The sequence below is a fragment of the Eulemur rufifrons genome, chromosome 23, assembly GCF_041146395.1.
Source record: "Eulemur rufifrons isolate Redbay chromosome 23, OSU_ERuf_1, whole genome shotgun sequence".
Lineage (NCBI taxonomy): Eukaryota > Metazoa > Chordata > Mammalia > Primates > Lemuridae > Eulemur > Eulemur rufifrons.
This window is the reverse complement of record NC_091005.1, coordinates 21,369,165-21,382,575: the sequence shown is the minus strand read 5'-3', so window position 1 is coordinate 21,382,575 and position 13,411 is coordinate 21,369,165. Positions and strand designations below refer to the sequence as shown.

The window sequence follows — 13,411 nt, the reverse complement described above, 5'->3', positions numbered from 1 at the left end:
AAAGGCAACACATGAGGGCTTCTCCAGCCTAATTCCCCACTTCTGTCTGGCCTTGTCTCCCAAATTTTCCTAAAACAGCCCACCTGGGGTCTGAAAGCAGCTTATCCATGGCCTATTCCTGAGCTTCCCACTCTACTGGGGTGGGGTCAGGGAGTTGGCAGGGAGGGCTGGGGAGAGAGAGGGTAACCCGGTAACACATAACATCACCTCAAATAATATCTTCCAACTGGTACATCAATCCACAGTGCAAAGTACATTTTATATCATAATCCAACACACAGACACACACACACACACACACACACAACTGGGACAAAGGTTCACAAATAACATTTACCTTAATTGCATGTGATGAACTCATATTTTGTGTTCTGTTCTATTTCTTTCTCCTCCTCCCTTCTCCCTCCTCCTCTCCCCTTTTAAAATGCTAATCACAATCTACTGGAAAATGTCAACCTAAACCCTCTTCAGCTCATGATCAATTTGCCTAAACCCAACCTCCTCTCCATTAAAAACCATAACTTTAAAAAAACGTTAAATTACATTTTTAATTACAAAACTGATACATGTTTGTACTTTTTTTTTTTTTTTTTTGAGACAGAGTCTCACTCTGTTGCCCAGGTGAGTGCTGTGGCGTCAGCCACCTTTTTGGCTTTCAATAACTTAGACTCTTAAACAACTCGCCCAAAACCACGCCTGATTGAGTTATGTATTTCGAGTATGAGGTGGGCTTTTCGGGTCTGGTTGATTCAGCCAATCACTGACGTGGCCACAAGGACTCAGATTATTTCCATCTCCTTGTTGTCATCCTTGGGGCTGGCTTGGTCTTCATAGGCTAGGCGGTAGCCTTGCTGGTCAAATTGGTTTAAAACATCATTACCAAAAAATCATTATGAAACAAAAATGACAAAAACAAAGCAAAAAAATAAGAAAAAGACACTTGAATGGATGAAAATGATTCAAAAGAAGGTTGACTTTTTAGGCATATTGGCCATTATGAACTGATCTTCAGGGAAGTGTCTTTAGAAGAAACGGCTTTAAATGAGCCAACTTGGAGTGATTTGTCATTAAGTGGGTGCTTTGGCTGGAGGTGACTATGTGCCCAAACGGTGACACCCAATGCCGAGAGTAGGGGTGGATCTTCCACTGCACTGTCCTCTGTCCCTTCTGGTGTATCCACTGTCTTTGGGATCCACCGTATATCTACATTTAGTCCTTCAGGTCTTTGGGTCTGAAGGACTGTCACCTTCTCCTCTGCCCCGCCAGCCCTCAGAAGGGCCTGAGCGTGAGACGTCCCACCTGATGGCCTCTAGGCAGAAGCCACTGCTCCGAGCAGGCAGGTGGCCGGGGATGAGCAGAACGCACTTTGCTTCCCAGGCACCTTCTTTGCACACGCGGCCCTGCAGACCCTCCGCCTGTACCCCTTCACCAACGGCTGGCACCCCTTCGTGGTGGCGGCAGAGCTTGTTTACTTCCTCTTCCTTCTCTACTACATGGCGGTGCAGGTAAGAGGTGTGCTGTGGCTCCACGGGCAGGGCTGCAGGTGGGGGTGTGCCTGGCCTCTCTCACCCCTTTCCTGTTCCATGGGATGAGGCCGGGGAAGGGAGGGAAAAGGCTTTGCCTTAGGCGTTTGCCCTGGCAACCTTTGGTCCTTGCTGGTCTCCAGGGTTAATCCAGGCTGCTGTCTGCAGCCTCAGGCACGGGAAGGACCCAAGGCGGGCACTTCTCAGGGGCTGAGGACTCAGAGGGTGGTCCTTCCTGGGTGGGATGGGGAGGGTCATTGGCCCTGTTTGTGCTGAACCTAGACCTTCCGAAAAGCCAGAGTAGGGGGATGGAAGAGGGAGGGGTGGCTGTCCCCATAGCTGGGGGCCCTCTGGACTGAGATTGTGGGAGCTCTTAGCATCTTTTGTTCTTGCCCATGATCCCCGGGAATTAGGCAACATTCCCTTTGCCACCTTTATGGCCACGTCACACCACGTGGGTGCAGGTGCTGGTAATACTGAAGGCTGGAAGATATTGGGAACACAAGTGAAGCTCGGTATATGCCCCCTGCCACCTGCCACCAAAAATGCAAACCAGATGCCTTAAAGGGGCACCTTGGCCCTCCACCCCTCACTCCAGCAACCTCTGTAAAGCAAGGACGATATTTCTGAGTGCTGACTGCGTGGCTTCTCTCTAACAACAACAGGAGAAAGGTCCTTTTGGCTCCAATTTGCAGTGTAGGAAACGAAAGTCCACGGACATTAAGTAATTGATCCAAGGTCAGAATTTGAACCCCGAGAGCCTGACCCCTGACCTTCACACTCCAGGCTTGGGCGACACCATCAGGTTCACAAAGCAGGCTCGCACATGGGCTATGGGCCCTGCCGATGCAAGCCTCACCGCCAACAGCTATCCAAGAGCAACGGAAGTCTGCGTTTCTCTAAGAACCTCGGAGGAAACCAATGCACCACCCACCTCCACACTCCGCCTGCAGCTGCTTTGCAAAGTCAGTCTCCAAACCCCACAAATCTGTCTCACAATACTACTCGAGCAGTTTAAAAAATCTTCCCCTCTCTCCATCCCTTTGTTATGGAGGCGAACTTAGCCTCTCAGCAAACACAAGTCCTTCTTCCTTAAGAGAGGGTAGGACGAGAGGAATGGAATAAGCAAGGAGAGATTCTCTTGAGTGGAAAAGAAGGGAGGCAGGGAGGCTGGGAACATGCACGGGATAATCCTTTTTGACCTGTGACACCTGTTGGGGAAATAGAATTAAAAACAAACTCTCCTGCCAATACAGAAAACCTCTCCAAAGAGTAGAAAAGAAAAGAAAATAACCTCATTTTTAAAAATTATTTTTTTGATTGTAGTAAATATATATCACATAAAATTGACCATTTTAACTATTTTATGTGCGCAGTTCAGTGGCAGTAAGCACATTCACATCATTAAATGACAGTCACCACCATCCATCTCCAGATGGATGCATTCTTTTCGCCTTGCAAAACTGAAACCACACCCCTTAAACAATAACGCCCATTCCTCCTCAAGAAAACAACTTTCAGCCGGGCCTGGTGACTCACGCCTATAATCCCAACACTCTGGGAGGCCGAGGAGGGAGGATCGCTCGAGGTCAGGAGTTCGAGACGAGCCTGAGCAAGAGTGAGACCCATCTCTACTAAAAATAGAAAGAAATTATCTGGCCAACTAAAATATATATAGAAAAAATTAGCCGGGCATGGTGGCGCATGCCTGTAGTCCCAGCTACTCGGGAGGCTGAGGCAGGAGGATCGCTTGAGCCCGGGAGTTTGAGGTTGCTGTGAGCTACGCTGACGCCACGGCACTCTAGCCCGGGAAACAGAGTGAGACTCTGTCTCAAAAAAAAAAAAAAAAAAAGAAAGAAAAGAAAACAACTTCCATCATTGAATAAGCATCACAGCAGAGTGTGATGTGCATCACAGGCAATCGGATAAAGAGATTGCAAAGACAGGAAGAAGTCTCACCCTTTAATATAGCCAGGAGGACACAACACGTTACGTGCATGTTCTCAGGCTAAATGATAAGGAATCCTCAGGTAAGAAGACGTGGCTGCACCATCTGTCATCTTAGTCCATCCTAAATTCACCTGGTAATTGGGTGGCCACCTGTGTTTGTTAATTGCCTTCATCAAAAGGAAAAATAAACTTCTATCGTTACGACAGGAGGTAGTCTTGCAACTTAAAGCCAGGTGCCTGCCCAAAGGTAGGCTCCTATCCTCCTGGGGAAACTGGGAGATGGGGCGCTCTCATCCTTGACAATTACGTTGCCAAGAGATGGCCCCCAGGTCCTCGAGAAAGACGCTCCTGTGCTGTAAAACTGGCAAGAGCGCTTGTTTAGCTTTTAAGAAGATTTACCTGCATCTCAAAGGGGCAGAGAAAGAATTGACAATGGCATATTTTCCAAAGTAAATGCTCAATGAAAAAGGAGGGGTTGGGGGGAGTCTCTCCCTTCCCCCCCGCCTTTTTGCACCAGAGATAAGTAGGTAATCGTATTTACTCTTACAAGTCCCGCAGCCGGGTTTAGTGATGGGTGCAGATGGGTCTGTGCACAAGGCTGGGGACAGGCTCCCGGGCACGCTACCTGTGCCTGTGGGGCCAGGGCTTGGGGAGCCCCTCAGGGTCCCTGACGCCCTGCCAGAGGGTCCTACTGGGCGGTGAGGGAGCAGCTGCAGGGGAGAGGACAGATGTCACTACATCCTTGGGCTCCTTTTTCAGGGCAAGCTCATGAGGAGGCAGAAGTGGGGCTACTTCCGCAGCAAATGGAATCTTCTGGAACTGGCCATCATCCTGGCCAGCTGGAGCGCCCTGGCGGTGTTTGTGAAGAGGGCCATCTTGGCTGAGCGTGACATCCAGCGCTGCCGGACCCACCGGGAGGAGTAAGTGGCTATCTCCCCGGCCCCAGCTCCCTTCCCTGGCCACCTTCCTCCAGCTTTGAGGCCCAGGCTACAGAGCCAGGCTTTGGAATGTCGGGACCCTCAGTGGCTCAAGGAGAGCTCCTAGTGGAAATCACTGTGGCTGCCACCTCGATTCGGGATTGGGGCCTGAAGTGTGTACAATTGGAGAGGACTCTTTTAATGTAACATCTGACTTCTGCAAATCTTACCAAAATGCAGGACCGTGTGGCATCCTGCCTAGGTCCCTTGAAGCCCTTTGGAGAGGGCCTTTGCGAGTGTTCATGACCAGTAAAGTCACCTCTGCTCCCATTTACCTAGGGTCCACTATGTGCCAGGCAGGTTTTGTTCACTCAGTGAATCCCCTAAGAACTGACAGAGATAGAGGTTATCATTGCCCCATGTAACAAAGAAACTGAGGCTCAGAGAGGTAATGCGATATTCCCGAGACCACAAAGCTAAAATGCGGCAGAGAAGAAATTCAAACCTAGCTTGTATGGCTCCAGGATCCTCTACCTTACTTGGAATCATTATGTTTCTTTCTTTCTTTCTTTTTCAGAGAGACAGTGTCGCTCTCTTGCCCAGGCTGCCTGCAGTGCCACGTCATAGCTCTCAGCAACCCAAACTCCTGGGCTCAAGTGATCCTTCCGCCTCGGCCTCCTGCGTAGTTAGGACTATAGGTGTGTGCCACCATGCCTGGCTAATTTTTAAAATTTTCGTAGAGGACGGCCTTGGTGGCTCACACTTGTAATCCTAGCATTCTGGGAGGCCGAGGCAGGAGGATTGCTCGAGGTCAGAAGTTTGAGACCAGCCTGAGCAAGAGAGAGACCCCATCTCTACTAAAAATAGAAAGAAATTACCTGAGCAACTAAAAACAGAAAAAAAAAATAGCCAGGAGTGGTGGTGCACACCTGTAGTCCCAGCTACTTGGGAGGCTGAGGCAGGAGGATCGCTTGAGCCCAGGAGTTTGAGGTTGCTGTGAGCTAAGGTGACACCACGGCACTCTAGCCTGGGCAACAGAGCGAGACTCTGTCTCAAAAGTTAAATAAAATAAAATAAAATTTAAAAAATAAAAAAAGACTGCTAGTTAATGGCCCCATGAACTAGCCACTGAGTCCCTGTGACCACATTGTCATCTTCATTACCATCACCATCATGATCACCATCAACATCAACATAAACATCATTATCACTTTCATCCCCATCATCCTCACCATCATCACTACCACCAACATCATCACCATCACTATCATCGCCATCACCGTCATCACCACCTGGCTGGGGGAACTGGGACGCTATGTCTCCCAGACCTATTTCTGGACATGATGGCCTCTGAGGCCACGGTGAGTCTCATCCTCCACCCTGAGATGGTGATACGTCTACTCTTGCATCCCGCTGAGGTCTGGCTGAACTGCTCACAGTCTCTGAGACCCAGCCGTCCCATCTTGTCCCACAGGGGAATCAGTTTCAGTGAGACAGCAGCAGCGGACGCTGCCCTTGGCTACATCATTGCCTTCCTGGTACTCCTGTCCACGGTGAAGCTCTGGCATCTGCTCAGGTTGAATCCCAAAATGAACATGATCACATCAGCCCTACGCCGCGCCTGGGGTGACATTTCAGGCTTTATCATTGTCATCCTCACCATGCTCCTGGCATACTCCATTGCAGTGAGTGGCTCCTTTGGGAAAACCTCAGGGCTGGTCTCCATGGAAGCCAAGGCTACTTGGTAGGGGTGGTGCAGGGGCTGCAGGGACATTGCAGCATCCTCTGGGACCAGAAGTCACCAATTCAGAGCCAGGCGGTGCTGGGGCTCCTTCTGACACCACAGCCCTGAGAAAGTCTCGGGGGAGGGGTGTTGTGGTAGGGGAACCCCATTGTCCATCCAGCCCAACTCCCACAGAGCAAAGAGGCCTCTGAAAGTCCAGTTTCATGACTGAGTCTTTGGGGAGCCATCTGGGGAATGCAGCAGTGGCTTAGCAGGTGGCTGCCCGAGCACTCTCTCGTGTGGCAGCTGCAGCACAAGACAGGCTGGGCATGTCGCAAAGGTCCCCGACGAGGTCATCCGGGCAGGCACTTCCAGAGCACAACACACACATACACACACACACAAGTGCACATATGCAGGCGCCGATGCCCAGAGAAGTACACACGCACACTCATACATCAGCACACACATGTGTCCTTGCACACACATGCCCACAGAGAGAAGCACATGCATCCCATGCAAAACCGGCTGTGTACACACACCCACTCGCGTGCCCCCGTAGGTACGGATGGTTTTGTCAGGCCAGGCCAAAGGGGTGGCTGACACAGACCACTGACTCTACTGTCGAACGACAGGCTTTGGGGGGCTTCATGGCTTCTTTCCCTTTTCATGAGGACTCTTTCCATGACAGTCAAACTTAATATTTGGTTGGAAGCTCCGTTCCTACAAAACCCTCTTTGATGCAGCAGAAACGCTGATCAGCCTTCAGCTAGGAATCTTCAACTACGAGGAGGTAACAGGGTGGGGACATGGACCCCCGTGCCATCCCTGGGGCCCGGGGCCTGTTCCCCCTCCTCCAGGCCAACCTAGAGCCCACAGAGCTCTGGGACCCTGCCCACAGGTGCCCATACCTCAGCCCCCGGGCCCTTCCCACTCCAGGCTCCGTGGACTGAGGACCAGTGGGGGAGGTGGCCTCCAGGACACAGGACACCGGATGGCCCTAGCTTTCCTCCTGGCAGGTCCTGGACTACAGCCCAGTGCTCGGCTCCTTCCTCATTGGGTCCTGCATCGTTTTCATGACGTTTGTGGTGCTGAATCTCTTTATCTCTGTTATTCTGGTGGCCTTCAGCGAGGAGCAAAACTGCCCTCAGGTGAGTCCCTCGGGGCTATTCTTCCTGAGCCATTGACCTTGAACGAGGAAGAGGCCGGAGCGGCCTCAGACTTTAGAGGGACTTGACAGACCACTGTAGCTCAAAGCCCTCATTTCACAGGAGGGGAAACTGAGGCACTGGAGCAGGAAATGACTTCCCCCAAGATCACAAGCAAGTGAGCGGGAGAGCTGGGACCAGAGACTGATTCACGGTGTGGGACTCTGTTCCTTACCCCAGTGGTTCTCAGCCCTGGCTGCACACTGGAATCCCCGGGGGCCTTTTGGAAACCACTGCTGCCTCACCCGAGGCCAATACAAACAGAGTCTCTGGTGGAATGATCCAGGCATTGTAGTTTTGGAATCTCCCCAGGTGATTTCAATGTACAGCCTAGGTCAAGAGGCCCTAAGGCACTATGCTCTGAAACCTCAACCCTTGTCGCTGGGGCTCAGACAGCAGCAAGCTGGGCACCCGCAGTCAACCTTCCACCCACGGAAGACTGTATACCCCACCACGCTCCCTGCAGGAAGGAGGAAATGCAGACTTGACTGAGCTCAAACGATCCTCCCGCCTCAGCCTCCCAGAGTGCTAGGATTACAGGCGTGAGCCACCTCGCCCGGCCTGGACTGTGAATTAATAGCAACCATGGATGCCACTTACAGAAGGCTGTCTTCACAATGGGAGTTGTGCTAAAGGCTTCACACATATTGTATCTGATTCCCAAAACAGTTCAGTGAAATAGATATAATTATCCATGTCTTACAGAGAAGGAAACTGAGGCTCAGAGAGTTGAAATCATGGACCTAGGGCCACAGAGCTAGAAGGTAGGGAAGGTGGGATCTGAACCTGGGTCTGTTCCACTGCGATGTACTTTTTTCCTGCCCTGCCGGAGGTGTGGTTGTGTTAAGGGTGACCTACTCCTCAGCTCACCCTTATCTCCCCAGCTGGAAGATTCCTGAAATCTACACATCTAACAAAGAAACTCTCCTAACACTGTCCTTTGATTTGTTCATTTCTGTCCAAGAGCAGTGATTTGGGGGTGGTGTTTTTCAAAATTGCAAAACATTACATAAAGGTGATGTACTTCACCATGTTAAAGGATCATTTTTAAGAGAGAGGTACTTTTTTGGAAGCCAGGAAATTACTGACCACAGGATGACAAGAATGACAGCCCCTTACCTCGTCCCCTCTCTGTCTGTTGCCGATGGTCACTGGCACACATGCAATGTGTGTGTCCTGGATCTGTGCCCGAAAAGGAGAATGAAAATTGGGGTTTTTTTCCCACTATACTTTCATTCAGCACAAAACACTTCTGTGACCAGATTTCTGGGGATTTTTCCCTACACACCAAGTGGTTCTCCAGCGGACACCAGCTGGGTGTCTTATACAGGTTGGGTATTCCCTAATTTGAAAATCAGAAATCCAAAATGCTATAAAATACAAAAATTTTTGAGTTGCTGTGTGCCAACATGAGGCTCGAGGCCAGGAGTTCAAGACTAGCCTGGACAACATAGTGAGACCCCCATCTTTACAAAAATTTTTAAAAATTAGCTGGGCATGGTGGCACATGCCTGTAGTCCCAGCTACTTGGGAGGCTAGGGCAGGAGGTTCACTTGAGGCCAGGAGGTTGAGATTACAGTGAGCTATGATTGCAGCACTGTTACTTCCAGCATAGGCGACAGAGAGAGACTGTGTCTCTAAAAATAACAAAAATAAATAAATAAATAAATAAACAAGAGGATGGTTTAGATTATATGCAAATACAACACCACTGTATATCAGGGACTTGAGTATCTGAGGATCTTTTGGTGACTAGCCCCACCCTGAGGCCAACTAGGGGACCCACCCTAAGTCACCTCATTCGCATAACATCTGGTGGGATCAAAAAACAGCTCATTCTGAACAGTAAAAGACACTCCTGACACTGAGGAAATTCTAAAGAACCAGGGACAAAGACCAAATACATTTCATATTATACCACGGTGCACTTGCCCTACAAAGTTCTGACATGTCGAAAACGATTCTGTAGTGTTTGGGAAACATTGTCATTTTAGCAGGCAAGCAGAGAGCACTGCTAGGTCTGATATCCATACTCAAGCTGTACCTTAATTTGGAGGTGGGGTCACAGGCAATTAGATGGACACCTTTAGTGGAAATTACTTTTGCAGAGTGGGTTCCTTTTTTTTTTTTTTTTTTTGAGGCAGAGTCTCACTCTGTTGCCCAGGCTAGAGTGCTGTAGCATCAGCCTAGCTCACAGCAACCTCAAACTCCTGGGCTTAAGCAATCCTCCTGCCTCAGCCTCCCGAGTAGCTGGGACTACAGGCATGCGTCACCATGCCCAGCTAATTTTTTCTATATATTTTTAGTTGTCTAGCTAATTTCCTTCTATTTTTAGTAGAGACAGGGTCTTGCTCTTGCTCAGGCTAGTCTCGAACTCCTGAGCTCAAATGATCCTCCCCCCTTGGTCTCTCAGAGTGCTAGGATTACAGGTGTGAGCCACCGCCGCACCTGGTCTGTATATAAATTCTTAACAGCCTCTGCTGGGGATGGTAGAGCACATTTTCTGACCAGTTTACTGAATGTGACATTTTGTTACCTACAGCCTTTATGTGCAGTCAGCCATTCCTGTTTCCTAGAAATTTTTTATTCTTTGCTTTAAATCTGTCTATCTATCTATGGTTGCGAAACGTGGAAAAGCTAGAGAGAAACATCTATTTAATTTTAAATTCCCCAGGGGCTAGGCCAGGAGGCAAACTGGGAAAGCAGAAGAAATAACAAGAAGGAACAAAAGAAAGCCACTAGCAGCACTCTGCCCTAGAGGGAAACAGGTGGCAGTCATCTGAGAAGTGGGTCCCCATGCTATCAGTGCTGTCTAAATTCAGATTCAGTAGCCCAGCCAAGGCTCTGAGAATGTAAGCGTTGCTCTGAAAACCCAGGCATCCTCTGCAGAGAGGAGCAGGGAGCCCACTGAGGTTAAAGGAGGAAGCACACACCCTTGGGGTTCCTAGGGGGCCATCCCAACCCAAAACAAGTCTGAACAGTGGAGTGCCCTTAGGCTGGGACCAAACTGAACAAAAAAACCATAGTTTCCCCTTAGAAAAGCCCCCAGAAAGGAGGGTTCTACATACATCAATTGATTCTTTCTTTCTTGCAGCTGTCGGAAGAAGCAGAGATTGCAGACTTGCTGCTGATGAAAATACTCAGTTTCCTGGGCATTAAACACAAAAGAGAAGATCCTCACAGCAGAAGTGAGCAGCTCGAGTCGCTGTCCCAGGCTCAGCCCCCTCAACCCCCACGAGCTTTGCCTAAAGTCTAAGCTGTCCGTCCACCGCCACCATCTGCAGGTGGGGAAGGCCACAGCCTCCTGCCTGTGCTCACCAGTGATTCTATAGTCTCTCCAGGTTTCGTGTCTTGTGTCTGCAGAAGAGGTACCAAGCCCAGCCAGTAAAACAATTAGAATAATACGGACATACATTGAATCACCACTACTGTGAAAGTCTGTTTGTTCAAATGTCTTTCCTCCTAGAAATAAAACAAATATTGTACGGAGCTTGGGAAAAAAAATCTCTACAGACTAATTATTTCATCTTTTTGGTTGGTCAGGGGTTGCTTTTAAATTATTCTAATTCAGGGCTTCTCGAACCGTGTCTGAGAGATGCTAGTGGATGGTGTATTAGCTTCCCTGGAACAAAGTATCAAGAACTGGGTGGCTTAAAACAAGAGAAGTTTATTCTCTCCCGGTTCTGGAGCCTGGAAGTCTGAAATCGCAATGTTAGCAGGGCCAGGCGCCCTCCGAGGGCTCGAAGGAGGGATCCTCCTTGCTTCTTCAGCTCTGGGCGACTGCCAGCAAGCCTCGGTGTTCCTCGGCTTGCAGAAGCATCAGTCCCATCTTGTCACGTGTCCTTCTCCTCCCTGTCTCTTCTCTTCTTATCAGGACAACAGTCCTATTGGACTAGGGCCCAGCCTACTCCAGTATGGCCTCATCTTAACTGATTACATCTGCAAGAACTCTATTTCCCAATATGGTCACATTCTGAAGTACTGGGGCTTGGGACTTTGACATATCTCTTTACGGGGCACAATTCAATCCCCTAAAGGTGTCCTCCTCCCAAAAAAGTTTCTGAATCAAATGAAGGTAGGGAATACTGGGCCATAAGGGTTGCTTACGTAAGTTCTTTAGCATGAAATTGCCAGAGTTTTTAACATGCTCAGTGTGTGGTGTGTGCTACAGAGTATCCCTGAGCATGAGACATGAAGCGTGTAATGATTCCCAAACTCCTCTGACCAAGGTATCAGGTACTGGAGCACCCCACTCAGGGCTAGAGTTCCTTAGATGATACTTTGGTTTTTAACCTTGGCTGCATGCCAGAGTCACCAGACTTCATCCCAATACATCAGAATCGCTGGGCTTGGGCCCTAGGTGTTGTTTAAGCTCCTCAGGTGATTCCAGGTGCAGTTAGACTTGATAACCACGCTCTAAATTCTGAGAACCAAAAGTCTAGATAATAAAGGGCTTCCAAGTGTCAGTGCAGATGAGTGTACAGGGGACAAGCTTCCAGCATCTTTTCCAGCTCACCCTGTCTTGTTCCTCCTCCTCACGTGCCCACTGTAGCAGATACTATAGGTTCCCAGCCCCTAATCCATTCTATGCTTTCTTCTTTGCTATGAGAAACCCGACCTTGTTCAGGTAGCCACCTGCCCCTCCCCGACATGGCCCCTGGGAAGGCCACCAGTAGCCACCACCAGGTCAATCCTGATGAGTCTTAGTAATGGTAATCCATTTCCATTACACAAAACCATTTGTTTTATATAATTGTGACATTATAGAAGTAGTGACATTATACAAGGTAGCCAAGATCTGGAGTTTAGGGTTGACCAGTGTAATCCAGTCAGCATCCCAGACAGAGGCAAGAACAGAGTTTAAGAGCAGCTGCTTAGTCAGCCTAGAGGTCAAGTCCTACTACTGCCATCTAGGAGCTACTTAAGGTGTAAGGTCTCCTCCATTCCACTCCTGGGCTAGTTCCTCAACCTTTCTGAGCCTTTGGCGCTGCATTTATCAGATGAGTGTAATGCCTACCAGAAAGGGTTTTGGGGAGGATTAAAAAGATAAGGTGTGCAAGTGCCAGGCACATAGCAAGGGCTCAACAGATGGTGATAATCTACTCAAAGGACAATGGTGCATGACAGCCATTGCAAGCTGCTGCAAAGATGTGCTGGCAATCCTAAATTTAGAAGCAGGATGAAGCTCAGTGCAATAACATATGGGACCCCCAAACACACACACTCCGAAATACCCACCCTGTGGTACTGAAGGTGCAGAGTTTGAGGTGTTTTCTACACCAGTGTTTCCTTGCTGACTCATGCCCGCTCCATAAAATCTGTGTGGAAGGTGAGGTCTTCCCAGAACCAAATTTTTCTACTGACTTCTTGGAGCAGGATGATGACTTTGACTTTTCTCGGAAGGCTTTGGTCATGGGGCTGGCTGATTAAGCAAGGAACTGTCTACGCCAGGTCTCAACTCTGCCTTTTGCACACCGCTGCATTAGAGACTGGCTCTGGTCCAGTAGCCATCAAGAAGTCACTCCTGACTCTTGGATAAGCCCTTTCCTCTCTATAAGCTTCTTGATTCTGTCTGTCCCCGTCTGTAAAGTAATAAAGTGGACTCCTGGGCTGTTTACAGTATTTCAAAAAGTCAGATCTGCATGTGGGTCTGCGCGACTTTGGCAACGCCCAACGACCATCTTCGGCCGTAATGATTCTGGGCTGGACTTGGCTGTGAGTTCAGCCCTGGGCGACCTCGATTCTCTGTAGTAGGGCTGCATCCATCCCTGCCTGGAGCCATCCTCCCGGCGACGGTGATGACGCAGCCCTCGGCACAGCCGGGTGGACCCCGGAGCTGCTGACCCCGCACTTTCACTCGCCCAGAACCGACGCCTGGGGCAAGGCCCCGTCCCCTTCCCCCTGCGGCCCGCGGCGCTAGTCCCCGCCCCTCAGTGCTGCCTCATCCGGGCTTCAGGCTCGTCCACAGGTCCACGCCCCTCTCGCGCGTCGCCCCATCCGCTATCGCGCCAGGCCCGGGAGTCCCCGCCCTCCCGAGCGTTGCCCAATTAGGCTCTGCCAGGACCCCCCACCCCCGCCCGGGCCCCGCCC

The 13,411-nt window shown here is 49.8% G+C and overlaps 1 protein-coding gene across 1 annotated transcript in view; it reads left to right on the top strand.

The window, feature by feature from the left end:
* The window catches only part of LOC138373823 (polycystin-1-like protein 2), a 79,349-nt gene extending 68,772 nt beyond the window's left edge, over positions 1 to 10,577 (top strand). Inside the window, exons 38-43 of the mRNA XM_069456420.1 lie at positions 1,378 to 1,505; positions 4,233 to 4,393; positions 5,865 to 6,075; positions 6,805 to 6,906; positions 7,133 to 7,264; positions 10,416 to 10,577. Coding sequence (XP_069312521.1) covers positions 1,378 to 1,505; positions 4,233 to 4,393; positions 5,865 to 6,075; positions 6,805 to 6,906; positions 7,133 to 7,264; positions 10,416 to 10,577 — 896 coding nt within the window. The remainder of the gene's footprint in view (positions 1 to 1,377; positions 1,506 to 4,232; positions 4,394 to 5,864; positions 6,076 to 6,804; positions 6,907 to 7,132; positions 7,265 to 10,415) is intronic.
* The last annotated feature ends 2,834 nt before the right edge of the window (positions 10,578 to 13,411 follow it).